At 45.5% G+C, this 26175-nt stretch overlaps 1 protein-coding gene and 1 long non-coding RNA gene across 4 annotated transcripts in view; one reads left to right on the top strand and one right to left on the bottom strand.

The window, feature by feature from the left end:
• Positions 1-17863, top strand: part of NFKB1 (nuclear factor kappa B subunit 1) — a 116512-nt gene extending 98649 nt beyond the window's left edge. For all 3 annotated transcript variants that reach the window (XM_015082890.3, XM_015082889.3, XM_027061575.2), the window contains 9 exons: positions 1615-1729; positions 6755-6956; positions 7415-7584; positions 7934-8036; positions 10557-10681; positions 12067-12133; positions 12453-12625; positions 13370-13538; positions 17022-17863. In XM_015082890.3, coding sequence (XP_014938376.1) covers positions 1615-1729; positions 6755-6956; positions 7415-7584; positions 7934-8036; positions 10557-10681; positions 12067-12133; positions 12453-12625; positions 13370-13538; positions 17022-17179 — 1282 coding nt within the window. In that variant the 3' untranslated portion in view covers positions 17180-17863. The remainder of the gene's footprint in view (positions 1-1614; positions 1730-6754; positions 6957-7414; positions 7585-7933; positions 8037-10556; positions 10682-12066; positions 12134-12452; positions 12626-13369; positions 13539-17021) is intronic.
• Positions 17662-24293, bottom strand: LOC128314502 (uncharacterized). Its single transcript, XR_008296224.1, has 2 exons — positions 24011-24293; positions 17662-23921 (listed from the first exon to the last, which is right to left on the bottom strand). It is a non-coding gene; the product is annotated as an uncharacterized LOC128314502 (long non-coding RNA).
• Positions 24294-26175: the final 1882 nt, after the last annotated feature.

Here is a 26175-nt window from a genome sequence, read left to right as displayed (position 1 = left end):
TACTTGGTACGTATGCGTCATGGCTACATCAGATTTGAAGCCCTTTTTAGAAGTCTTCTTCCAATCTCACGTTTCAAGAGTCAGTAGTGACACCTTGACATCATTTGCTCTCTCAAGTAATGAAGTCAGAAGTTAGTTTTTCAGGCCCTCCTGTGCCAATGTTAATCCCTAGTAAAATTTTACACTTGCTCTTGCTAAGAAAGAGGTCTGAATAAAGTGACACCGAATATTTTTCATTTGGAGAAAATCGAGGCTGTGCCTCAAATCCCAGCTGTCCTGCCACCATGCGATACTTTGAGTGTGCTCTGTATCACAATCTGTCCATACTTTGGAATATTCATTATCTTAGGTGTCCATCTGTGACTCCACAGAGCAGTGCCCATGTGCCCCCTCAGCAGGGTGGCTTAAGGGATTAAGAGATGACTTTGGAGCCAGGTGGACCTGGGCTGGCCTCCCAGCTTCACCACTCACTAGTTATATGACCTGACTTGAGTTCTCTTATACCTACAAGTCCAAGTTTCATCATCTGAAAAATGAGGATAATGTTAACCTACCTCACAGGGCTTCTTGTTGTGATTACATAAGATCACGTATGTCAACTGCTTATGATGGTCTGGCAAATAGAAGCTCTAAACAACTTTTATTGTTGTTAGCGTCGCATCGTTTCAAATTAATTTTAATAGGAAGTTGTTTTAACAATTAAAACATTGTGTCCCTAGGAGTGATGCTTGGCACCTGCCAATATTTTCGACCTCATTAGCATAAGGTCCTAGTGCTTAAATTGTGTGCCTAAATTTTAGTGCCTAAATTGTGTGCCAGGGCTTGAGGCTGACCCAGGGAGAACCAGCCCTGAGGTCACAGGTCAGAGAGGGAGAAAGGCATACGAAAAACTACAGTTGCATAACAAGCAGTGAACTTGAGTGGAGACAGTGTGGTCCACCTAGGAAGGTCGGAGAGGAGGTGAGGTTTGAACTGGAATGTGAAGGATGGAGTAGGCATTGTCTAGGCAGAGAAGAGGAGCAAAACCATTCCAGGCAGAGGGAATATTTGCAAGGGAGAAATATAATCACATTGTTCCTTCAGAAATTTGCCTCAAGAATCTTCTCCCAGTAGTTAAAAGCCTGACCCTATCCTCCCCTCCTGGGGTCTGGAAAGATCTTTAAAAAGACACCACACTGTGTTTTAGAGGAGGCTGGCAAGGCTAGGTGAAGTAACTACATTTTTCTGAATAGTTCCAAGTGCTGGGCATTTTCCATACATGATCTGTATGTAAAGGGAAGCCAGGAAGAGGCTAGAGGAGAAAATACACCAAAACTACTGCAGGGAGACAGAGTTGGGATTTGAACTTAGGCCTCTCTGCCTCAAGGCCCAGATCCCTTTATACCTCAAAGGGTCAAACCAAAATGCCCCTAGAGGCCAGGCAAGCATGGTAAATGAGTGTAGCTGCCTGGATAAGCAACAGAACATCCCCACCTCATATTCAAGGCATTTGGGGCCCAAATAAAACTTAAGTATGAGAGCCAGGTTCAGTCTGCAAGTCTGATCGTTTCTTGGAAATCTTTTTTTTTTTTCACTAACACTTCAGCTGATTATTGCCACTTTTTTTTTTTCCAGTGTCTTACACTTAGCAATCATCCATCTTCATGCCCAGCTTGTGAGGGATCTACTAGAAGTCACGTCTGGCTTGATTTCTGATGACATTATCAATATGAGAAATGATCTCTACCAGGTAAGCAGAAACACCAACTGAAGAAAACTTCACCGTTGGTGCGTGTTTGCACATGTGCGTGTGCATGTGTATATGTATTATTTCTAATAATGTTAACAGTAGCGAAAATACAGTGCATTGTTGTATAAGTTATATCCTAAAAGCCCATTACTTGGGAATATTATTTATGATTTAGGATCCTTTAACCTATGAATGTAATAGTAATCACTCCACGATAGAAATCCCCCACTCATGCTGGGGGAAGACAAAGTTTACACTTTAGAAATCTGTCAAAGAGTTGATCCATTTTTTTTTTCTTTTCTTAATTTGTTGTGTTTTTTTCATTATACTAAGTATACTCTTTAATCCCCATCCCCTGTTTTCCCCATCGCCCCACCCACTTCCCCTCTGGTAATCATTAGTTTGTTCTCTGTAGTTGAGCCTGTTTCTTGGTTTGCTCCTCACTTTTTTTCCCCCTTTTGCTTGTTTGTTTTGTTTCTTAAATTCTACATATGAATGAGATCATATGGTATTTGTTTTTCTCTGACTGACTTATTTCACTTAGCATTATACTCTCTAGCTCCATCCATGTTGTTGCAAATGGCAAGATTTCATTCTTTTTTATGGATGAATAATATTCGTGTGTGTGTGTGTGTGTGTGTGTGTGTGTGTGTGACATCTTCTTTACCCATTTATCTGTTGATGGACACTTGGGCTGTTTGCATAGTTTGGCCATTGTAAACAATGCTGTTACAAATATAGGGGTGCATGTATCCCTTTGAATTAGTGTTTTTGTATTTTGGGAGTAGATACCCAGTAGTGCAGTTACTGGGTTTTAGGGTAGTTCTATTTTTAATTTTTTGAGGATTCTCCATACTGTTTTCCACAGTGGGTGCAACAGTTTGCATTCCCACCAACAGTGCAAGAGTGTGCCTTTTTCTCCATATCCTCGCCAACACTTGTTTCTCATGTTTTTGATTTTAGCCTTTCTGACTGGTGTGAGGTGATATCTCATTGTAGTTTTGATTTGCATCTCCCTGATGAGTGATGTTGAGCACCTGTTTTTCTTCTCTCTTTTTTTAACTGAAATATAACTGACATATAGCATTGTATTAGTTTAAGGTATATAGCGATTTGATATTTGCATAAATCACAAAATGATCACCAAAATAAGTTTATCATCCATCACCACCCATAGTTACAAATTTGTTTTTCTTGCAACAGAACTTTTAAGATTTACTCTCTTAGCAGCTTTCAAATATGCAGTACAGAGAAACCTAGAGTAATACATCATATTTGTCAAGAAAAATACAACTGAAAAAAATCAAGTTGGAAAGCCAATAATTTATAAGAATTTTGACGTCTGCTAAAACACATTTTTGCAACATCTAGATTAAGTGTGTATCAAATAAAGTGTCTTTCAAAAACAGAAAGACATCTCAAATTGAGGAAAACAGGGAACACCAGAGTTTTGCCCAGATCAGGTTTGAACAGGAATTCAGTGGGCTCAAAAGCAACTCAAGGAACCCTGGTACAGAAGTCTGCAGATATGGCAGAGAGAAGGTAGCTGGGACCCCATGAGGCTGCCTGATAGGCACATGCAGAGATCGAAACTTCTGCTTGGCGGAACCAAAGCCTGGATGCTGGCGTCGGAGCCGGTCTCTCTGGTTAAGGGGCACGCTACCATCGGGGCTGTTCCATTTCCTGCCCAGGAGCACAGTCTCCTCTTAGCTTGCCTTTGCCCCAGCCCACCTGGCTTTGGTCCCAGTCTCCTGGTCTGGCCCCTTCTCATCTTTCCCATTTTCTCCCTCCCTTCACTGCACCCAAAGTGACTTCCCAGCCCTTGCTGGCCTGGATGGTGTGCTGGTCCAGGCATATCTGTCACTCTAAAAATGTGGACAACAATCATGTGCAGTTAATTGCACAGTAAAGTACCTGTTCCCGTTCTCAATTGTTAAAGCAGGTGTTGTGGATCATTTTTATTTCTTCAAAGCAAAAGAACTAAAATGTTTACATGTGGCTGTCACTAGATTTTTATCTGTGCATAGGTGTTTCCTGAGAAGGGAAGTAAGTTTCCCATTTGATGTAAGGCTTTAGGCTCCTTCCCTGGCTGTAATGCTTAATGTCAAAGGAAGAATGAAGTTGGGGATTCTTCACTGACTCAGAATATAAAGCAATGAAAGTGAATTCTAATTTTAGGTAGACATTTAAAGGATGTCTTCAGATTCTCATACCATCTTGGGGGCTGTTGGTGTTTGGAGAGTCATCTGGCCCGTAAAGCTTGATTCTCTCGGGCTTTAGGACGGATTGTTCCTCCCAACCATCACAAGTTTACAAATAAAACTGGGAACGGGACACTGTCACTTCTCGGTGCTCCTCTCAAAGACTGCTTAACGTCACTGCCTGTAGGTCAGATTCAAGGAATTACTTGTTTTTCTGTTTATAAATAGGCTCTGCAAAGGACACCACACAGCAGGATTAGTAGTTGTGATTTATTATGTGCTAACCTCCTTACTGTATCATTTGGTTACATATATGGAGACTCTCTCCAGTAGGCTACACACACAAAAATCTCAAAACCACCACCCTTGACACTTCCACGCCTTCTGATACAGGGACTCTCAGGAGACCCTAAGTCCATTTTTCCCCCAACTTACCACTGCTCTCATTTATGGACGAGGATTCTGGATCCCCTGGTATGCCTTGTATAGCTCAAACATATACCAATCGCAACTTTGCTCTGAGAACTAGAAAAGGCTAAAAGTTGGCTGCATTTATCTTTGTAAAGTTTCTCTGTTAACTGTTCTTGATGGAAAAATTATAGAGTTCTCTAAGTAATTTGGATTATTTGGCAATTGTCTTAGACAACCTCCCAAAATACCATTCACTAATCTTAGTACATTTCTGTGACCATCTGTCATGATCAGATCGCTCTCCCCACCCACTCTCTAGAGATACACTCAAAATAATCCAAGTGTATAGACTTAGGAGTCTTCTGAAAACATTTCTGAAATCTGTTGCCTTTAAACCCTTCCTCTTCTTCTCCCCCTGACCATAGACAACCACTCTAATGTGTTTGATATGGATTGTTTTGTTTGCATACATTCCCATGTAACATTAGTGGGGGGTTTTGTGCATGTGGAGTTTTTTTCTTTTATATTTTTAATTTTTATAAATATAATATATGTTCATGGTTCTTTAAATGGTACATAAGGAAATATACTAGAAACTCAAAAGTTGCCCTCCCTGGCAATATACAAGTCTCCCAACTCCATTCCCAAATACAACTATTACATTTGTAAGTACTTTTCCATATATTGGTTACATAAACATATATACTTGAAATATATAGACATTTTAGTATACTCTCACATGCAATCCACACTACATTCCGTAATTCTGGGGTTAAAGATCTACATCCTAAAATCTCATAGAAATTAAGAAATTGAAAAATTGGTGGTACTATAGGAGAGAACTTAAAAAAAAAGCTTATCATGGTAACAGAATTTGTATAACATGAAAAAAATCGTATTAAATCTAGAGATAATTGCTGATTTCTGAATGGTATAATATTTTGTAATTTCAGATCTTTTTTACAGTCTCATTCTCTTTCAGACTTTTTTCATCTCCCCCAAATAGCATTTTAGATTAATAAATGCAGGCTTTTTTTTTTTTTAACATATTTATTTTTTGAGAAGAAGGCTCTTGGCTACAGTATCTAAAGTTTTGAGGACATCATTCTATTTCAAGCTGTAAAAGATGAAAAACATAAAAGAGAATGGTAATTTGGCCGAATAGCCTGTCTTGTTTGTGTTGTATGAGATCATCACTGTAACTGAGACATGGCCACGGGAGCGTCTTTCAGCATCTCCTGTGCTATGGTCGTCCTGCAGCCAGAGTGCTGTGGCTCACCTGCTGTCGCTGCTGTGGCCAGTGATCGCTTACTGAGGGAGAAAAGTTTAGGCAAGTTGTCACTAGACAGACTGGATTTCACAGACTTCTGTGAAATAGACTGATTTGTTTAAAAATACACTGCCGTTCTCTGTCGGTGACCTCAGTTCTTTGAAAGATAGTTTCCTGATTGTGTTTGTCTTGCTCATTTTGAAAATACTCAGTTTGCAAAACATCTCATTTGCATTCGCCGAGGCACTACTTCGTGGGCAGAGTTAAGTCAGATGGCTGTTTATGCACCTATTAGGTGCCGGCACTTCCACTTGTTTGTTCATCCGAGCCCTCTTAGTGAGATAGTTCTATTGTCCTGGTGGAGACATTTAGAATTCTGTGGCGCCTGGGTGGCCAGTCGGTTAAGCATCTGTCTGACTTCAGCTCAGGTCATGATCTCGAAGTTCGTGGGTTCGAGCCCCATATCGGACTCTGTGCTGTCAGCACAGCCCGCTTCGGATCCTCTGTCCCCCTCTGTCTCCGCCCCTCCCCCGGTCATGCTCTCACTTTCTCAAAATAGATTAATTAATTTAAAAAAAGACATTTAGAACCCTTTGACACCTGTTACTAAAATGGAGGTGCCAGAGTTCTATTGATTTGCCTCATGGAGCCAGTCCATGGAAAAATATTTTTTAACTTAGCAAACTCATTTTCCATGTTAATGTAGAATATGGCACCTTTGTTAATCGGTTTCTATTGAGTAGTTCATTTCAACTTCTTCAGTAAACTTGTAGCCTTGCTTTGATTTGTTAACATACAGAATTATCAGCTGAAGATAGATTCCTACTAGAAATTCAATAAATTTAAACTTATTATTAGAAGAATTCACATATTAACAATCAGCGGGCTGTAATGAGAAACAAGAAAGCTGTTAAGAATTTTAAATATAAAAATAATCTTAATTATTGCACGGCTCAATAGCAGTCCAGCATACACACTCCATTAGCACAGGATATGGAACATTTGCGGTAGGGAGGCGTTAATCTGGCAATGGGAAATGGCCCCGAGGGATGACTCCACCTATTGTAGTGGCAGCTACCAAGCCCATGGGTTCAGGTGCTTGCCACTGACCAGTGTATCTCCTGCCCCTTCTCCACTTGCCAGACACCCTTGCACTTGGCCGTGATCACCAAGCAGGAGGCTGTGGTGGAGGACTTGCTGAAGGCCGGGGCCGACCTGAGCCTCCTGGACCGCTTGGGTAACTCTGTTTTGCACCTAGCTGCCAAAGAAGGACAAGATAAAATTCTCAGTGTTTTACTCAAGCACAAAAAGGCAGCACTACTTATCGACCACCCTAATGGGGAAGGTAAGAGACAAACACACATTATGGTATAACCTTCTCTGTCTGCTCTCTAAACAATTGGTAGCTATTTGATAAATGTGTGCAATTTGATTTGCACCCCAAAATGCTTTCCTTAGACACCTGGAATTTGTCATCTCTTGTGAGAATTTCTGTTGCTCACCATAGCTAGCTAATTTCTTTAAAGATGGTTTGGAATAGTTAGTAGGAGGAAAAAGCAGAGGCCTGAGCATAGAAAGCATCATTTATCCAGAGATTGTTTATTTGCTCTGTTTCTCCTGAGAACATACAAGCAGACTGCGGGTTTACATGCAGAACAACAGACTTACAGCACCTTTTAAGGCCGTGTGGAGTGGAGACACGAGGCGTGCTGAAACTTGACAGCATTCCTTCCATAGGGTCCAGTTTTGCCATCTTGTGAGCAGCCTTCCAGCTCCATGACTGTCCCTGTGCTTGGGCTGCAGGTCTAACCGCCATTCACATAGCCGTGATGAGCAACAGTATGGCGTGCCTGTTGCTGCTGGTGGCCGCCGGGGCCGACGTCAACGCCCAGGAGAGGAAGTCGGGGCGCTCGGCACTGCACCTGGCTGTGGAGCGTGACAACATCTCCCTTGCTGGCTGTCTGCTCCTGGAGGTAAAGGACACACGTATTTGCCTCGGCATTCAATTCCCAAGAGGGAATTGAGACCATCTTTTCAAGGAAAGATGTCAGTAACAGGTTGAACAGGTTGTCTCCTTACAGTACCTCTGTTTATTCAGTATCTACTCAAGGATCCACAGTAGCAGCTTCGGGCATTCCTGACACCATCTGCCCAGTATCTCTAATTGGAGATGTTTTCAGTGACAGAGTCTGCCCCAAATAGCAACTGGGCTAGTAATATGACCTATTAACATGACCTAAGGGTCATGCTGACAGGAGAAGGTGGGGACTAAACTGTGAGAGAACCTTCCACTAACTCTTTCCTGTGTTGGCTGGATTTTAGGGTGATGCCTATGTAGACAGTACCACATATGATGGAACCACACCCCTGCACATAGCAGCCGGGAGAGGGTCCACCAGGCTGGCGGCTCTTCTCAAAGCAGCAGGTAAGGCGGCCTGGCGGTTAGTAATGGAAAACGCTATCAGGAGTGCAAACCCAACCCCAATTCAGCAGCCATGTCATCTTCTTTAAGCCACAGAGCTGCTGCTGAAAGGCATGAATAAATACAAATCACGCTTTAACTGCCGTAATGATGCTCTTTGGACTAGTAATCCTGGGCTTCATCCTGATGGGCATGTCAATCTTTACTCTCTACTTCATCTGTTTGTTTTGGGTGTTCGTGGTTTAGGTTGACTCCCACGACAGGAGATCTTCTTAAAAGTTGAATTTGATTCCTTAAAGAACTCTGAGCAGTACCAGCCTCAGACATTGTCAGAAGTCTGCAGAAAAAAGTTTACTGGTATATGACATAATTTTAAAATTTCCTTTGGCAAGAGAGGTCTCTTAGAAGTTGAAATAATAGGAAAAAACAAATGGGTCACGTATTGAGTACGACCTCATATGCGAGGCACTAGAAATGGCTAGCCTTTATTGACCTTACTGGTACCAGGCATGTCACACGCATGGTCTCATTTAATCTGCAATAACCTTTTGAGGTAAGTACCATTATTATTTTTGCCATCTCACAGCCAAGGAGGCAGACTGGAGAGGCCTGTGGGTACCAGTCCCAGGGTCCCAGTACGTGGCATACCTGTGAATCACACTTCGTCGTCTGAACCTCCAGACCCTATTCTCTCTACTCTGTTTCTCTCTCCTACTTTGCTCAAGGATTTGCAGGTGTTACTCCGTTCACTTCTCTAGTCCTGTGAAGTATAGAAAATTACCGCTGCTCACCCTTGAATCTCTCTTGCCTTGTATATTTAGACCTCAACAAATGTTTAATGGAATTAGTATCTCAGACCTTCTCTGGCATATCTGATTTACTTTAGAGATTATTAAAACCTTTTTGGGAAGTAAATGTTTCATAAATTTAAGAAAACAGAGTGAAGTAAGTACCTTCTTTCAAAATTGAGTCCAGGAAGATGTACAAACTTTTTATTTGAGAGCCCCACATTTTTCTAGTAAACAAAATCGTATCCAAAGAAGCAATAGCCTCTTCTTAGGCTTTGTCAAGTTGAACTTTCTCTCGGCAAGACACTCTGATTGCAGTTATGTATGCATAGTTTGGGTAGTCACTGATTGTAACTAAGAAATGCCTTCAGACAAGAAGCTATAACCCTTTCAAAAATGCTTTCCCTTGAATTCTCAGTATCCCATGAAAGGAGTAGCAAGTAGCAGTTTCTCCACTATATAAATGAAGGAACTCAGATGCAAATCCTAGTCCTGAGCTCAAAGTCCTAAAGAAGGTCACTTAAGGAGGAGAGATATAGTTCAGCGCCTCCAGCCTTCTCCAGCCCATACATTGTTCCTCTTAGTTCCTCCACTGTTTCCATGGTCACGTGGCATTGCCTGCCTTCAAGATCAGGCCAGGCCTGGGAGGAAGAACTAAGAAACAGCATGAAGATCCTTCTCTGACTTTCATTAGGCCCTCTCCTATTATTGAAGTTGGCACAAAACTAACGTTCTCCCAGCAAGATAAAAACAAGTTCTTCCCAGAAGGGTGTTCTGAACTTACTACCGCTTTGTTAGACATCAGACTAAACAGTCCCATAAAAACAGTCTCTAAGCCTTTAAGAAGTAACTCTAGCTCTAATCTCTAAGTGACTTTTGGTGTTTTCTTGCTACACATTAAGAAGCAGACTGGATTTTTCCAAGAGCAGCCCTAAAATTTTCAATAACTGTACCTCCTAAGAGAAGGGTTTTTTGTGGTGTCTGTTTGTTTAAGGATCGGGACCCTGGCAGTGCTGTACCCAGGAAGAAAACTGAGCATGTTGTCCCTATACAGCAAGTTTCTTTGTTCTATTGAGCAAGTGGGAGAATGGAGTGAAGAGTGTGCAGTGGTGGGCACAAACCTAAACAGAAAATTAGGACCTTAATGCTGAGGGCGCACCCCAGTCCCTGTAAACTGCTGCCGTTACCCCTCAGATGAAAGGTGCATCTTTCGGTTGAAAACCGTCCTAGAGACTTAAATGTGAGGGTCAGGGTACTCCACGTCTTTTGTTGTTGAAAATGTCCGTGTCTATATAGGGTATCATCAGACATATTTACAGTCAAAATAAATTAGAATTTAAAAGAAAGTCTCTGAATATTTCTGTAGAAACATGTTTTATGTATTAAAAATTATCCAGGTGGGGGCGCCTGGGTGGCGCAGTTGGTTAAGTGTCCAACTTCGGCTCAGGTCATGATCTCGTGGCTCGTGAGTTTGAGCCCCATGTCAGGCTCTGTGCTGACAGCTCAGAGCCTGGACCCTGCTTTGGATTCTGTCTCTCTCTCTCTCTCTCTCTCTCTCTCTCTGCCGCACCCCCCCAAAAATGTATTTTAAAAATAAAATGGAAAAATAAAAATTATCCAGGTGTAATTGCCTCTAGGAGCTATTGTGTTTTGCCTTTGGAAACCTGAGCTCTGCAAGCAGTTCAGAGTCAACAAGATCTGGGTTTGCCTAATGCTGTGTAACTTGACTTCACAGGCGCAGATCCCCTCGTGGAGAACTTTGAGCCTCTCTATGACCTGGATGACTCTTGGGAAAAAGATGGAGAGGATGAAGGAGTCGTGCCTGGAACCACACCTCTAGATATGGCCACCAACTGGCAGGTGAGTGTGGCTCCAGGCTATTTGATGGCAGCTCCAGAGGGAACTAATGATTCAGGAATATAAGAACAGATGGTCTTCCTGGGTCTTTATTCCCCAAAGCACATGCCTTTTATTTTTAAGAAAGTCTGCTTGTCAAGAGACATATTTATCTTGAAAAGCCTATCCATGAAAGATCTAGGTCAGGAGAGTTATGAGTGTAAAAGCATATGCCTAATCAGATCAGGGTTCAGTTGTGAAAGAGGGTTCTGCAGGAGAAAACACACAACTCACGTAAGAGTTTCCCGTTCTGAGCTCACACCAGAATTGTTCCCAGCTGCATTTCTGAAGCTAGGATAGATGTTCCAGTTGTCTTAGAACTATGGTAAGTGATTCCTTTACATAAAAAGAACCCGGGGAGTCTTCTGAGGACTTTAATAAATATAAACATAGTAAATAGACTTCATCTCTTCCTCCAAACTCTAGTGACCTGAAATCTGAAGGTGCAAACAGTTGGTAGGTCTTTACGGCCCAGGAAGAAGAGCTAGAGGGAAGCTGGCCCTCCAACCTGTGTTGATCTCCAACACAACAAAATCGACTTTCTTAGGGGCAAGCGCTGCTCCACATCCAAAAACTGCTTGTTGGCCTCTTCGCGGCCCGTGGTGTTGAGTTGACTGACCCTGGCAGAGACCACACGGTTCCCCTTTTATGCTGAGCACCTGGCTTTCCCAGAAGCCTCACCACAGAACACAGAAAGATAACCCACTTCAGTGACCCCATGTTGTCCTTACCTAAGTCAGCACGCCCAAAGTGACTGCAGAGAACACAGAAGGGTCTCCGTAGCTATGGAATTTATTTTCCCTTTTAACCTGAGACCTTTGTGTCCCCTCAATTTAAAATGTAGATGGTGCTGGAAAGAGAACATCAGGCCTTGTGAGCATTACCATACCTGTTTGAGCAAGTTTACTAAACTCATTCTCATAAGGCTTTTATGAGGGCGGGGGGGCAGCAAAGAGGCACAGCTTCACAGCTCTGAGTAAGCTCAGCCCTCACCCTGGCTCCCAGGGAGACATCACGTCCCAACACATGGCTGATTTGGTGGCCTGGATGGTGTCCGTCCCTCAGAAGGACTGTGGCCCTGGCTCTCTGCAAGGTTGGTTTGGGTCTTCGTACCCACCTCAGAGGCCCCTGTAGAGCACAGCCTCCTGGCCCCAGAGCCCCCAGGACTTTTCTTTCCCCAAAGGGCATTGTCATAACTTCATGGGTCAAGGTGTTGACTCCTTCCCATTCCTCCACCTTTGGGGTACTAGGCCCTCCTAAGGAGGACGCAGTCCTCGATCATAAAGAAACTGATTCCCCTCCTGGCGCCTTTAATGTGTAATGTTTTTCCATGATTTTCTTCCCAACAGGTGTTCGATATATTAAATGGGAAACCATATGAGCCAGAGTTTACATCCGATGATTTACTCGCACAAGGTGAGCGCTTAACCAGTGTCCTCTCCACACTGTCATTTAAAGGGGTGAGGGAGAGCCAGCATTATCCAGGCTGGACTGTGAAAGGCACAGTGGCTTGTTTCAGAATCAGAAGATCCTGGACGTATGCAAGGGGGAATATCCAGCCGTAATCTACCAAAACGCGTATAATGCTGCTACTCGGCAGGGCTTCTGCCAACTGCGAGGAGAGGAGCTTCACTGCTCCCACTGGGCATTAGAGGGCAGCCGTGTGGCCATGGTCAGTCCCTCCAGAGTGACTCTGGTCGCTTAGGACAGCCGTGTTTCTTCTTCATTCCTTCAGGAGACATGAAACAGCTGACTGAAGATGCCAAGTTGCAGCTCTACAAGTTGCTAGAAATCCCTGATCCAGACAAAAACTGGGCTACCCTGGCACAGAAGTTAGGCCTGGGGATACTAAATAATGCCTTCCGGCTGAGTCCCGCTCCTTCTAAAACTCTTATGGACAACTACGAGGTAACACATCACCTCACATTTTTATTGGACCCTCCTCTGTTAACATCGCTGACTTGGGCCTGATTCCCTCCCCCCTCCCTTAACTCTGAGAAGGAAAATCAGTCACTCATGGCTCATATCCTGGGAGGGTGACCCAGGCCAGGGTGGAAACCCGCTTTTGTAAGAAGACCGCTTTCAGATACCTTCAGGTGTTCCCTATTTTCAAATACCTTGCGATTTCCTGCAAAAATCCTACTTAGAGGGAACTTTGACCCTCCCCCCGCCGAACAAACCTGACAGACTGTGATTCATGTGCGTTATCTTCCTGGCCCCAAGAACATGCCTTCATCCTGTGGCAGGACATGGAGTCAGCTTTCTGTGAGGGGAAGGGTTCTGTGAGGTGAAATTATTTTCTACTGAAGATTTCCTTGTTAGCTCTTGTTTCTCGGTGGTTTTCAGAGCTTCAGCCCAAACAGGGATACGGCGTGACCTTCGTGGCAGGTAGAGTTTCACTGCCTCAGCACTTCTCTCCCTCTCTGTCCCCTGTGCTTACTGGAAGCCACTTCTCTGTGATTTCCTGAGTGGTCTCTGAGCTGAAACAGGAAACTCCACTCGACGACCGTGTGTCTCCTTCTCCGCTCTTCCCTCTGACCCCTCCAGTGCCGCCAGGCTCTCTCGGGGGTTAAGGGGGGTGGTGCGTGTCATGCTGACAGCCTGCCCACTTGCTCCTGGCACCGGGACACACTCTTCCTGTCTTCCTCACAGGTCTCTGGGGGGACAATTAAAGAGCTGGTGGAGGCCCTGAGACAGATGGGCTATACTGAAGCGATCGAAGTGATCCAGGCCGCCTTCTGCACCGCGGGAACTGCAGCCCCCAGCCCAGGGAAGACCCTCTCACTGCCCCTCTCACCTGCCTCCACAAGGTCACCAGTAGGTAAGGAAACAACAGGACAGCTGAGATCATCTCTGCTCCCCAGACTGTGTCTTCAGTGTCTTGGGATATGGCTGTCCTACCTGCCATCGTTCCCTGAGTACATGGTCCAGTGTGTCTGTCTTCCCCCCTGCAGCTCACAGGTTCTGCCCTCTGCCCCTCTCCTGCTGCTACCGGTCAGGTGGGGGGCTGTCCCCAGGCACAGTCACATTAATCTGTGAGTCACTTCAGTTCCTAATAAATATTAAAAACAACATGATGTGGCTGGTTAAGGCAAATAGTGTTTCTCTCACTTCTTAAAATTAAAAAAGAGAGAGGGCACCTGGGTGGCTCAGTCGGTTAAGTGTCCGACTCTTGATTTCAGCTCAGGTCATCATCTCACAGTTTGTGGGATCGAGCCCCATGCTGGGCTGTGCGCTGGCAGTGCAAAGTCTGCTTAGGATTCTCTCTCTCTCTCTCTCTCTCTCTCTCTCTCTCTGCCCCTCCCTGCTCTATCTCTCTCAAAAAAAAAACAAAAAAACACAACTTTAAAAAAGAGAGAGAGAAACATACAGAGCAAGGCTTATAGAGCCAGAGCTGGCCCCAGTTCCCACCACAGCACCCTAGCTCCTCGCCTCCACCCCTGCAATGGCTTCACCTTCTCTCTTCGCCTCCTCCCAACCCACAGCACTGACCCTTACCCACCCCTCCGTCACTCATCTGAAACACATAACATAACAGACTCCCAGCACAGCCCAATAACCCTTTATTTCCCTGTAAATGGGTTCTTGCCCTCTCTCAGCAACCACTCTGCACTTTCTGTCTGGACCCCCCAATCCCCTTCCCTCTCCTGACTCATCCAGTGTCCTCGGCTCACACGCCACTGAGAACATAGCAGCAACTAGAATTTGCTCATCTTTGAAAGATGAACAGTTGGCCATGTCAGGCAGAAGCACTGCCATCCTCCAGGTTTAGACAAAAATCTGAGACTTTGCCCACGGACACTTGCTGCTAGAAACCACCTCACACACAGCCCAGTCCTTGCTCTGAGACAACCACCCTTGTCCACCCGCCCTCATTTTTTGCCCCACTTCCTCTAGAGGCTCTTCATCGGTCTCCCTGCTTCCAGGCTGTCCCCCTCCCTTCAGTCCACTCTCAACACAACAGATAGTGAGATTCTTTTTAAAAATTAGTGCTATTAAAAAAAGGCGAGAGGCACCTGGGTGGTTCAGGTGGTTGAGTGTCCAACTCTTGATCTCTACTCAGGTCATCAAGCCCCGCATCAGTCTCTGTGCTTAGGATTCACTCCCACTCTCTCTCTCTCTCTCTCTCTCTCTCTGTCCCTTCCCCACTCGCTCGCTCCCATTCCCTCTCTCGCAAAATAAACAGTTTTTTAAAAAAAGGGAAAAAATAAAAATTAGTTGCTTTTATGTCACTCCCGTTTTATACCTTCCAGTTCATTCATCCATTCACCAAATCTTTATTGAGTGCATCCTGAGTGCCTAGCCCAGTATAAGGCTTTGAAGATAGAGCAGTAAGTAATAAAGGCAGTGCCCCTGGGGGCCTGGGTGGCTCAGTTAGTTAAGCAGCCGACTTCCGCCCAGGTCATAATCTCACAGCTCATGGGTTCAAGCCCCACATCGGGCTCTGACAGCTCAGAGCCTGGAGCCTCACTCACATTCTCTGTCTCCCTCTCTCTGCCCCTCCCCAGCTTGTGCTCTGTCTCTCAAAAATAAATAAACATATTTAAATACATAAATAAAGGCAGTGTCCCTTTGTCCATTCTCTCTTGTAAATGCTTTCATATGCCCTTCCTCCTGCCCCACCACCCGGGGCCCCCCACCTGCAACTGTTCTGCTCACAGGTCTGAACCAGTCTTAAGACCTGAACCTTCTCTTTCCCTTCCCTACAAAGATCCTCACCTGGTAGTTCCTTCTTGCCTTTCAGTTTCAGCACAAGTGTCACTTATCAGGGCCCTTCCTAGGAGAGTAAGGACAGATGTTATGTACTTTAGAAAGGAATAATGTGACTACCAGGAAAATAATCCACATCTCCTATATCCTGACCTGATGCTCCTTTTACACAAAGAAACAGGAAAATACTTATATCTTTTTTATTTTATTTTATTTTATTTTATTTTATTTTATTTTATTTATTTTATTTTATTTTTTGAGAGACAGGGCACAGTGAATGAGGGAGAATGGAGGAGGGAGAGAGGGAGAGAGAATCCCACGAGGGGCAGACACAGAGAGAGAGAAGTGGGTCTCACCCTGAGTGGGGCTCATGCTCATCCTAAGCGGGGTTTGATCTCACCTGCTGTGGGACTCAAACTCACAAACGGTGAGATCATGACCTGAGCCAAAGTCAGATGCTTACTGACTGACTGAGCCACCCAGCACCCAGAAAATACTTATATTTTTGAAATTTTATTTGATTTCTGACTTGTAGTTATTTTTAAAATACCTTGTACTAACTGGCACATAATAGAAACCCAATAAAGAGGGGTGCCTGGTGGCTCAGTCAGTTAAGCGTCCGACTTTGGCTCAGTTCATGATCTCGCAGTTCGCAGGTTTGAGCCCTGCGTTGGGCTCTGTGCTGACAGCTCAGAGCCTGGAGACTGCTTTGGATTCTCTGTCTCCCTCTCTTTCTGCTTCTCCCCCACTCATGCTCTGTCTCTCTGTCTCTCAAAAATAAATAAACATTTTTTAAAAATTTAAAAGAAACCCAGTAAAGACTGGCTCATTGGATAACTCAACAAGTCAATTAGAAGACAATAGCCATGTCAATGCCATTAAGGTCTTAATATTTTAATATTGGAATTGAATATACAAGAAGGTATCATTTTGATTTGTGTATATTAGACTTGTGTTTCTTTGATCACTTCCTCTCTATGGGGAATAACTCAACACTGTTCAGATCTCTAAAGACACTTCTCAACAAGGAGGATTTGACCTATTGTTCAGTACAGACTCATTTTCATCATAATCACCGTATTTTCTTTGCTACCAGAATGTTTTGGACGCAACATACAGCGTTCACTAGCACGTGAGGCCCCGGAGAGGTGTCTCATCTCCACCTCCTGCTTCTGTCACCCATTTATTTTGCCAGGGTTCAGCAATTTTCCCAGCTATAAAATAGGTAATATGGTGGTTGGAAAAATACACCTGATTTCTAAGAAAAAAAAAGTACACTGTGAGTTAGGAGAACTCAGAAAGGATTCTGATAAACATGATGGTAAAAAAGAGATGTGAAAGCATTTGACTAATTTTGATGTCTTCACAGTTTTTATATTCTCAAGGTTCTCCCTCCTCCCCTCACCGTGCACAGTAGCGACAAGCAGGCAGCGCGGGCGGGGAGGCGCGGTGACTTGGGGAACCCGATAGGCAGAAGCAGCCCACGAGCCTTGTAGATCCAGACCCCGAGGCCGGCCAGAATGGAAGGTGTACGAGAGCTAAGGCTCTGCCTTTGCCCAGCCGCACCCCAGTGAATCTGTGCTTCTTCCCCCAGACGAGGTCCGGGACGACAGCATCTGTGACAGCGGCGTGGAGACCTCCTTCCGCAAACTCAGCTTTACAGAGTCTCTGACCGGCGGCGGCTCCTTGCTGACTCTTAACAAAGTGCCCCGTGAGTACGGGCGGGAAGGACCTATAGAAGGCAAAATCTAGCCTGCTGGCAGCGCCCCGCACCATGTAAAACCAAAGCTCTGAAATTCCACCGCACTGTCCAAAAGAAGGAGGCGAAGGGCATCCAGAGGTGCTCAGAGGAAAACCAGCCTGCCTGAATCACTCGGAATTTAATTCAAGGCCTTTTGAAGGTGGCTTCCTTTCTTGGTTCTCACATGAATGTTAGTCCGGTCCACTTCCAGCTGCTCCAGCGGTCACGGCGAGCCGGGCTGGCGCCTCCTTGTGGGCGAATTAGCTTATTGAGCTTTACCGGCTGCTTTCCATGGTCACTGCTGCTGTCCCCTTGCTGCGCTCCCACTGTCATTAAAAGGTGTCCCAGTGTCCACCTGGTGTTATTTCTGGCCGTCCACAGCACAGGCGTGCACTCAGATTAAGGATTAAGAAAAGGAATATTTTTAAATGAGAGTCACACGGTGTATAATAAAAAAGGCTTACTGCTTTTTCTAATGTGGTTATCTATGTGATTTGAAAAAAAGAACCTGTACATGTCAATATTTAAACATGGTTACAATCAGTGCTGAAAATGGTATTTTCCCCCTTTTCTGCATTTTGCTATTGTAAATATGTTTTTTAGATCAAATACTTTAAAGGAAAAAATGTTGGATTTATAAATGCTATTTTTTATTTTACTTTTATAATAAAAAGAAAAGCAAATTGATGACCTCATCTTGTTTGATCTCCAGAAATACTTTTCTGAGATGATTCCCTGTAATCACGGGATCGTTCCACAGCCTGGTTATCACATTCACATTCCCCTTCAGAGTCAAGTTTTTGACCCAGAAATGAACAACAAAAATAAATGATCAAAAGAGAAGTGTTTTAAGGTGAGATGAAAGCTCTGGGTTTGTCGAATCCTTGCTTGGCTCGTTTCATTTAGGCTGTATCGCCTCACCTTACCCCACCTCGTGCAAAATCATTCCTCCTCACACCTCGGTGCGTTCCCAGTGCCTCTGTGATGCATAAAGTACTTCAGCCGCCTGCCAGAGGGCTCGGGACAGGCAGCCTTCCAGCGTGAATCTCTGCCGAACTGTTCATCACTCAGAGACTTGGAAATAAGGGAGAGGAGAAATGAAGAGCATTTGAGTGAGGGGCTGTGGTGAACTCTGTGACAGGCAACCAAGAAAGCCTCTTTACCAAAGGACACGTCCACCCGGCCGCTGGGAACACACTTAGCAAAAGGCTTCCACCTGTCTGTTCCTTTGGGGGTTGCTTCAGCCTCAGAGAGCCACCTCACCCAGGTCACACTCATTTCGCTGATGGCCCCCAGTAACACTGATTGATGCGGCGTACAAATGCTGGTCGGCCCAGGACAGTATTGAAGGGCTGTCTGTGCTCGAGCCCCTTCTCGCTGGCTGGGCTGGTGCTTGGGTCCGCGTCACAACACAGGTCTTCCCCCTGCCCAGTTACTGCCTCCTCCCCTGCCCAGCCACAGGCCTTGATCTTAGGGCACCCCCAAATAAACATCCCGCTCACGAAGCTCCATCTCAGAGCCGGCTTCCAGAGAGCCCAGCCTGCACGGGGCTGGGAGCTAATGGTCTCCGCTTTTGCACAACACATGAAGTCATGCAATCTTGAAAATGACCCAGTCAGATATATACAATTATCCCCAACTTACACAGAAGCAAATTGAGGCCCAAGAATTCAAGTAGGCAGTGGCTAAGCTGCTTCTGAATTTAGATCTGTCTAGTTCCAGAGCTCACGGGTTGGAGAATTATCTGAGCGTAGGATATGAAAGTAGATTAAAATAATGGAGTCCAGAAGTAGACCCCAAAATAGGAAGTTAGGATGTGATAAATCTCAAATCAGTAAGGAAAAGATGGTTAATCAGTAAGTGTATGTTCCAACTGGTTAATCACTTGGAAGAAGTCAATCTGAACTCTGAGTTCCCTCCTTTCATCAAAATGATTTCCAAATATATCAAAAGTTAAACCACAGAAATACTAGAAATCATGGATGAGTAATCTTGAAATAGAGGAGGCCTTTCTAAGCAAGACTTTGTTGTCTGGTGTAAAACCAGTTTGGGTTCTTCGTGTCACCATGTGTCCCAAATAAAGAAAATATATTTTTTCAATTCTACTTCTGTTTTCTCTTACATTGTTATTTCTCCACATGCTCCAATCCATTCTTCCAGTGTTTGAAAGTTGTACTTGAAAGTAAAAGAAAAAGTAGCTTGCTCTCCTTACTTTTCCAGCAAGCCCATGCCTCCATTCCTCCACCCGTTCCTCTCTGTGGCAAACAGTCATTCTCCACAGGCCAACACAGGTCTCCTGTCTTACGTTGTGGATGCTGACACTCCTCCCACTAAGGGGAGGGGCCTACACTCCTTCCCCGTCAATGGAGGCCTACAATAAGGGTAGAAGTGATGCTAAGTGACTTCCGAGGTTAGGTAGGAAAATGCAATGCAGCTTCTGCCCAGGCCCCCTCTTGGAACCCAGTCAGCATGCTCTGAGGGAGCCAAGTGGCCACATGGAGAAGCCACATGTAGGTGTTCAGCCAATGGCTTTCACTCGAGCTCACAGCCAGTGCCAGCACCAACCAGCAGATGCATCAGGGAAGGAAGCCTCGAGACGATTCCAGTCACCAGCCATTCGTCACACCCGTCTAACCTTCAAGCTGCCTTAGCCCGTGCTGCTCAAGTAGAGACAAGCTGTTCAGCGGAGCCCTGAGCAAATAGCAGGTTCACGAGTAAAATAACGGTGGATATTTTAAGTTCTCTGTGTGGAGTGTTACATTCTCCAGGTCTCTAACCTGACAGCTCCCATACCAGAGAGTCACTTTAAAGAGAAGCTGACTCCCCAGAGGAACAACTAAAAGCAACTCATGCCGAGACTAAAAATAACATTCCCCTTCTTTAATAAGAAGCCCTGTTTCTCTTCTGTTCCAGAAACTTCCTCTTTCTCCTCCCAGATCTCAGTGCTGGCCTGAGCCCCTGCGTGGTGCTTGAGCAAAAAGGCTATCAACAGCCGACTGCCTCTGAGGAAGGAGTGTCTCTCATATTGTACCAGCAGATGGGGATAAATACCAGAAGGATTGTAGGAGATCAGGTGGAAAGCTACAATGGGCCGGAAATAAACCTTTCCAGAAAGCTGGTCTTTCAGCAGGAAGCCATTTAAAAATAGCTTTCTCAGAACTTTGTGATCTTTACTCTGCAGGCATAACCTAGACTTTTGCAGGCTGGGCAGTCTCACGACCCCTCTGAGTCCTCTGCAGTAACTTTATATGATGTGGAGATTCCTGGTCACCACCGAGTGTGGCTTCACAAACCAGCCGAGGGTCTTAGCAAGATGCACCTTCGCAAGACAAAGGAAAGGAAGGAGCCAGGCAAATTTATGTGCAATCCCTTTGGCAACAGGACATCTCTATGAGGTGCATACTTAACCCCAATTTTACAGCGAGGGAACAGATAATCTGAATGTTAACTAATTTACCCAGGATTCAAATCTAGGTCTGTCTGATCCCTGAGGTTACTCTTTAACGATGTCTAAGTCCTCTGAAGGAAAGAAGTTCTATTTCAAAGAGAAAGAAAAAAATCCATACAAATCTGTACAAGGAATTTTTGATCCTGTTTATGATCCTCACTGTCATTTTTTTATGTTTAAAAAAACATAAACCTGCTGCTTCATTTTTTTTAATGTTTATTTATTTGAGAGAGAGACAGAGTGCAAGTGGGGAAGGGTCAGAGAGAGAGGGAGACACAGAATCCGAAGCAGGCTCCAGGCTCTGAGCCATCAGCACAGAGCCCGACGCAGGGCTCGAACTCACGAGCTGTGAGATAATGACCTGAGTCAAAGTTGGACGCTCAACCGACTGAGCCACCCAGGTGCCCCTAGACTGCTGCTTCATTTAAACACCAATCCCAGAGACTATAAATTCTTGTCCTTTGGTTGGGGAAGACACTAAAAAGGGGCTTGAAATTAAACAGATGTCATCCTCCTGTATTACGGATTCCATGATACCTACAATAGGCTACTCCATTCCCCTGGACAAATGACTAGTTCCTCAGATTGTCCAAGCTTCTTAAAACAGAGGGAGGAAGGGGCTGAAATATCATCTTTTCACTTCCATCAACTAGCTTTTCCATCTTGATCTCTCTGTTTCCAAAATGACAATTTCATTGAAATATCACAACAATCCTCCAGGAATGAAGATATGTATTCAACAAGGATTTTGTGAGCATCTGTTACGTGCCAGGCACTAGAATGGGTGGCCATCATTCATTAGCGCTCATATTACTTGTTTAAAAACCTTGTGAAGTAAAAAATTTCGTTCCTGTTTTACAGATGAGTAAACTAAGGCACACATAAAATATTTAACAGCAAGATCTCCCAGTTCCAGTAAGGCAGTTTAATAGCCACACTTGCAGCAGGGACAGGGGGTAGGTAGGGTGTCTCTCTTCTACTTTGTCATGAAAGGACAGTCACTCTTCCTCCAGCCCATGGCTCCCAGGGTCTTGCTGGGGAGTGACAGTCCCAGATAGCTGGAAGGGGAAAAGAGCGTGGAGAAGTACGTGTGGGAGTTTTGAATGGAATTTTGGAGGGTTTTTTGTTTGGTGGTTTTTTTTCTTTTTAATGTTTATTTATTTTTGAGAGAGAGAGATTTTTTGTTAGCAGAGGAGGGGCAGAGGGAGAGGGAGACCGAGATTCCCGAGCAGGCTCTGTACTGCCAGTTCAGAGCCCAATGTGGGGCTCAAACTCACAAACCATGAGATCACGACCTGAGCCGAAATCAAGAGTCAAAAGCTTAACTGACTGAGTCACCCAGGTGGCACTAAATGGGAGTTTTGAATACACCAGTCTCATGGCCACACTAAGAGCAGGGAAGCTATAGGGTGATCAACTTTTGTTCCCATTATTAGGAGTGGGTTGATTTGGGTGAACTGATCCCGTGTGTGGCACAGATCAAAGTTCTTTACCTAACTGATGGAGGAGGCTGAACCTGGAAGTTCTTTCTAATTCCAATGTATATGCAAACACTCACTCACTCTGAAAGTCCCCCTGCAGTCATGGTCAATGGCCATCACCAAACAAAACCATTTCCCAGGATTAAGAATGAAAGACGCACTGTAAATTTCTCTTCAGGAAATCCTCACAGAGGAGCAAGGGTATCAGACCTGGTAGGATGGGGTAAAGGTACAGCCAAGTCTTAATGCTCTTGCACTGACTCGAGGAGAAGCCTGCTCTCCACCCTCTGTGGTCTGTAGTTCCTTCAATGCCACACAAGAGACTTTGGGCTTGTTGATGCCAAGATTAAGGGGCATCAAGGGGCCGTGGCCCTTGGGATCCTGCCCAAAGGAGAGGGGCAAGCAAGTTTATCCTCCTTGTGATCTTCAGAGAACGGTCAGGGCCTTGATTCCCATTTCTGCGATGAATGGAAAAGGAACAGGAGGGAGTTCTAAGTGAAATAATATTCTCTCCAGGCCACAAGAATAACAAATAAAACAGAATTCTGGAAACCTCTTCCCCTGAGGTTCCTTCTTGGGGCCCAGGAAGCAGGCTGGTGCTGAAGACGGTGAGATGAACCCTCCAGGCCCATGATGGGAGTGTATGAGGATCAGGGTAGGTCATGAATTGATGCCGGATACTAGACAACCAAGCTGCAAGGACTATGCTCTGGCAAGAAGAACTGTCGTGCTGTTCCCCCTTTCCTTTCCTAAGGCAAGAATCCCCAAGTTATTTTGTTTCAGAAATTCAAATAAAAAACTTCATGTTACGGGCTTTTTTTTTTCTTTCGCGGGACATCCTTTCATCACTGTGTTCGAATGTAAATGTTCTCTTTTGCTGTTGAAATAAATTTCCTTTTGTAGTTTTGAAAACAAAATCAAAATACAAAAGCTGAAAACTTTCATTTACAAAGTATTTTCAAATATTTATTCTCATAACAATCTGAGAAGTAAACAGGGAGGGGTTTTAATTCCTGCCCATTTTTTTGCAACATGACAAAGCCCCTGAGGTACCTGGAGGTTCCTGGTCTAGTGGAAGCAGCGAGGTCTGGACTCGGCCTTCAGTGCTCACACGGCACTCCTCGGCCTGGCTCTGCAGCCCATCACAGAACGTGTGACTGCTCCGAAAGGGAAGGTCACACAGACAGGGCTACGAGAAGGAAGGCGAAGCTGCCAAGAGCAGGTACTGAGGGCTGGCAGAGCAGCGGGAAAGAGGCGTCCCATCGGCAGCACACGTGACAGCACCCGGCGTCCTCACTGGTCCCTGCGAGCAGCCCCCCAGGAGGGGCCACGCGCTCAGGCCGGTCTCCTACCCCCTGGCCTTCCTTCCGTTCCCTCTCACCGCCTTTGCTTCGGGGTCCTCCACACTCTGCCCGGTTCTGCCAGTGCTTCCCCCTCCTCTTCTGCCAACAATTCACGCCAGGCGGGGCCTCCAAAATCTCCCGAGGCCCACGTGTTAATATGGAATCCCGCCCCAGGACCAGAAGTCCCAGCCCCGTCAAGCTCCACCGCCGCTGCTCCCGAAAGTCCCCGGCCTGCACCCCTCCCGCCACGCCTGAGATCACCGCCACGGGGACACGGGGACGGGACCTCTCCAGCAGGGGGCAGAGCCGCCCCGGAAATGTTCCCGCGCTCCTGGAAGCCAGTGGTCCTTAGCGGCCTTCTCCCCAGTTTTGACCTGGAAAGGGCAAAGCCGCCCTTTGGCCCTGACTTCTTGCCCCCAGAACGCCTCTTGAGTGACGATCAACATATGCACACTTACAGGAGCCAGGGACCATTTTAGATCTGAAAGGCAAAGCAACCCAGATTTAAAGTTTCAAGAAAGAATGCGTGGGCCTCGTGTCACCCACATGCCCGCACTCCCTCTGCCTCACCAGGTTCCTGCCTTTCTTCAGATGACGCCTGAACTCGGGTTTCCGTCCCTCGCCACTGCTCCCACCCTTACGGCGCCTTGTAAACGCTCGTCTGACTTCTCCCTCATCCGTCACCTCTTCTGGAGGCTTTGTGCCAAATTCTCATCCACCCACGGTAATCAAATTAGGATTAAAAATCATAATCCCTCCACCCTCCCTCCCCTTCCATCTTTCCTTTTTTTCCTCCCTCCATCCCTTGTCTCTCTGCCTCTCTTCCTGTTTCTCTCGCCCTTTCTCCTTCCTCTTTCCCTCTTTCTCACTCTCTCCCTTTCTGCCTCTTTCTCTTTCTCCCCCCTGCTTTCTCCCTCCCCCAACCCCCTCCCTTCACTTTCTTTCTTTCCTTGAAGAAAGACTTGCACATTTGGGCGGCACTGGCATCCGGCATTAGGAGGCCCTGCAAACTCTTCCCCAGCCCCTCCTTCCTGCCTTATTCAGGGGAAGCCTCCTGGAAACCAGTGTGGTGGCCCACGGCTGTCCCCTCTGCCGTCCCCCCTCCGCCGCCCCGCCAGCCTCATTTCCTGTGCACAGGAGGCCTCTGCTGGAAGAAGCAGAATTTTGCACAATCATGCAACAGCTGGCATGCCTCTTGCTACTCGACTTTTTTTGCTTCAATAAAAATGGAAAGAGGCCTACAAGAAGAGGGAATTAGAAACTTCCTGGGCTTTCTGCCTGAATGCTTTTCCTTCAATTCAGGTCACAGAAGCCTGGTGATTATTTTTCCTTAGTAGAGAAGAGTTAAATTGTTTTTTTCTTTGGACAAGAACAGTGTAGGCTCCCGTAGGCCTGATCATTCCAGTTAGGGCATTTCCTGCTCGCCCCTGCTAGGCACTGTACCTGCTGCACCGTCTTCAATCCTCACAGTCTTATGAGCTAGTTATTACTATTAAGCCCATCTTAAAAGATAAGGAAACAGAGGTGTGGAGCTTAAGTGATTTGTCCAAGTTCAGTCCGTGTTGGAGCCAAATTTGCATATCGGAAGTTCAATATCAGAGCATGCGCCCATAGCCACTGCACTGCATGCGGGCCTCATTTGCGTACATACTCGTACACACACGCACACACACACGCGCACACACACGCACACACACAATCTGGATCTTTAAAAGGCCAAATCTAGTTCATTGTATTTGCAAGTTTGATGAGCTAAAAATCTTTTTGTTCAAGCACCAAAAATATGGATAGGGAAGCATGTCCCTCACCCACCTTGGGCTGGCTTCCCATGATAAATGAGCAGGGTTCTTCCTTCACCCCCCCCCACCCCCCCCACTCCCCCACCCCCCCCACCCCCCCGTGGAGGATAAGTCGGGCCTCCACAGACTTCCCTACTAGAGACATCCAAGTACAGGGAATTGATGACCAGGAGTCCCTCAACTGGGAGAAAACCCAGGTGCCCACACCACCCTCTCCAAGGCCCAGTTATTTATGTCTGACCTCCAGGCTCATGGTCTGTATGTGTTTGAATGCTTCTAATTACAAAATAAAAATAACTGACTGTAAGTGGATTAAGCAAATAGTGGTTTTCTTTTCTTATATCATTACAAGATCAGAGATAGATAAATCTAGATTTTAAATGGAATGTTCCCTTTTAAAAAATGCTTATGTAGTTATTTATTTTGTGTGTGTGAGAGAGAGATGGTGAGCAAGGAAGGGGCAGAGAGAGAGGAAGACAGAGAACTCCAAGCAGGCTCCACACTGCCAGCGCAGAGCCAGATGTGGTACTCAAGCTCACAAACCATGAGATCATGACTTGAGCCAAAATCAAGAGTCAGACACTTAACTGACCGAGTCACCCAGGCATCCCAGAATGTCCCTTTTTTAAATGGTAACAAATAATTCAACTTAAAAAAAATTTTTTTTAAGTTTATCAATTTATTTTGAGAGAGAGAAGGAGAGGGGCAGAGAGAGAGAGAATCCCAAGCAGGCTCTATGCTGTCAGTGCAGAGTCTGACATGGGGCTCCATCTCACAAACCGCTAGATCAAGACATGAGCCAAAATCAAGAGTTGAACACTTGGGGCACCTGGGTGGCTCAGCCTGTTGAGCATCTGACTTCGGCTCAGGTCATGATCTCGCAGTTGGTGAGTACGAGTCCCGAGTCAGGCCCTTTGCTTCCAGCTCAGAGCCTGG

The sequence above is a fragment of the Acinonyx jubatus genome, chromosome B1, assembly GCF_027475565.1.
Source record: "Acinonyx jubatus isolate Ajub_Pintada_27869175 chromosome B1, VMU_Ajub_asm_v1.0, whole genome shotgun sequence".
NCBI lineage: Eukaryota > Metazoa > Chordata > Mammalia > Carnivora > Felidae > Acinonyx > Acinonyx jubatus.
Note: the sequence above shows the minus strand (reverse complement) of the source record. Positions and strands in the feature narration are given on the sequence as shown.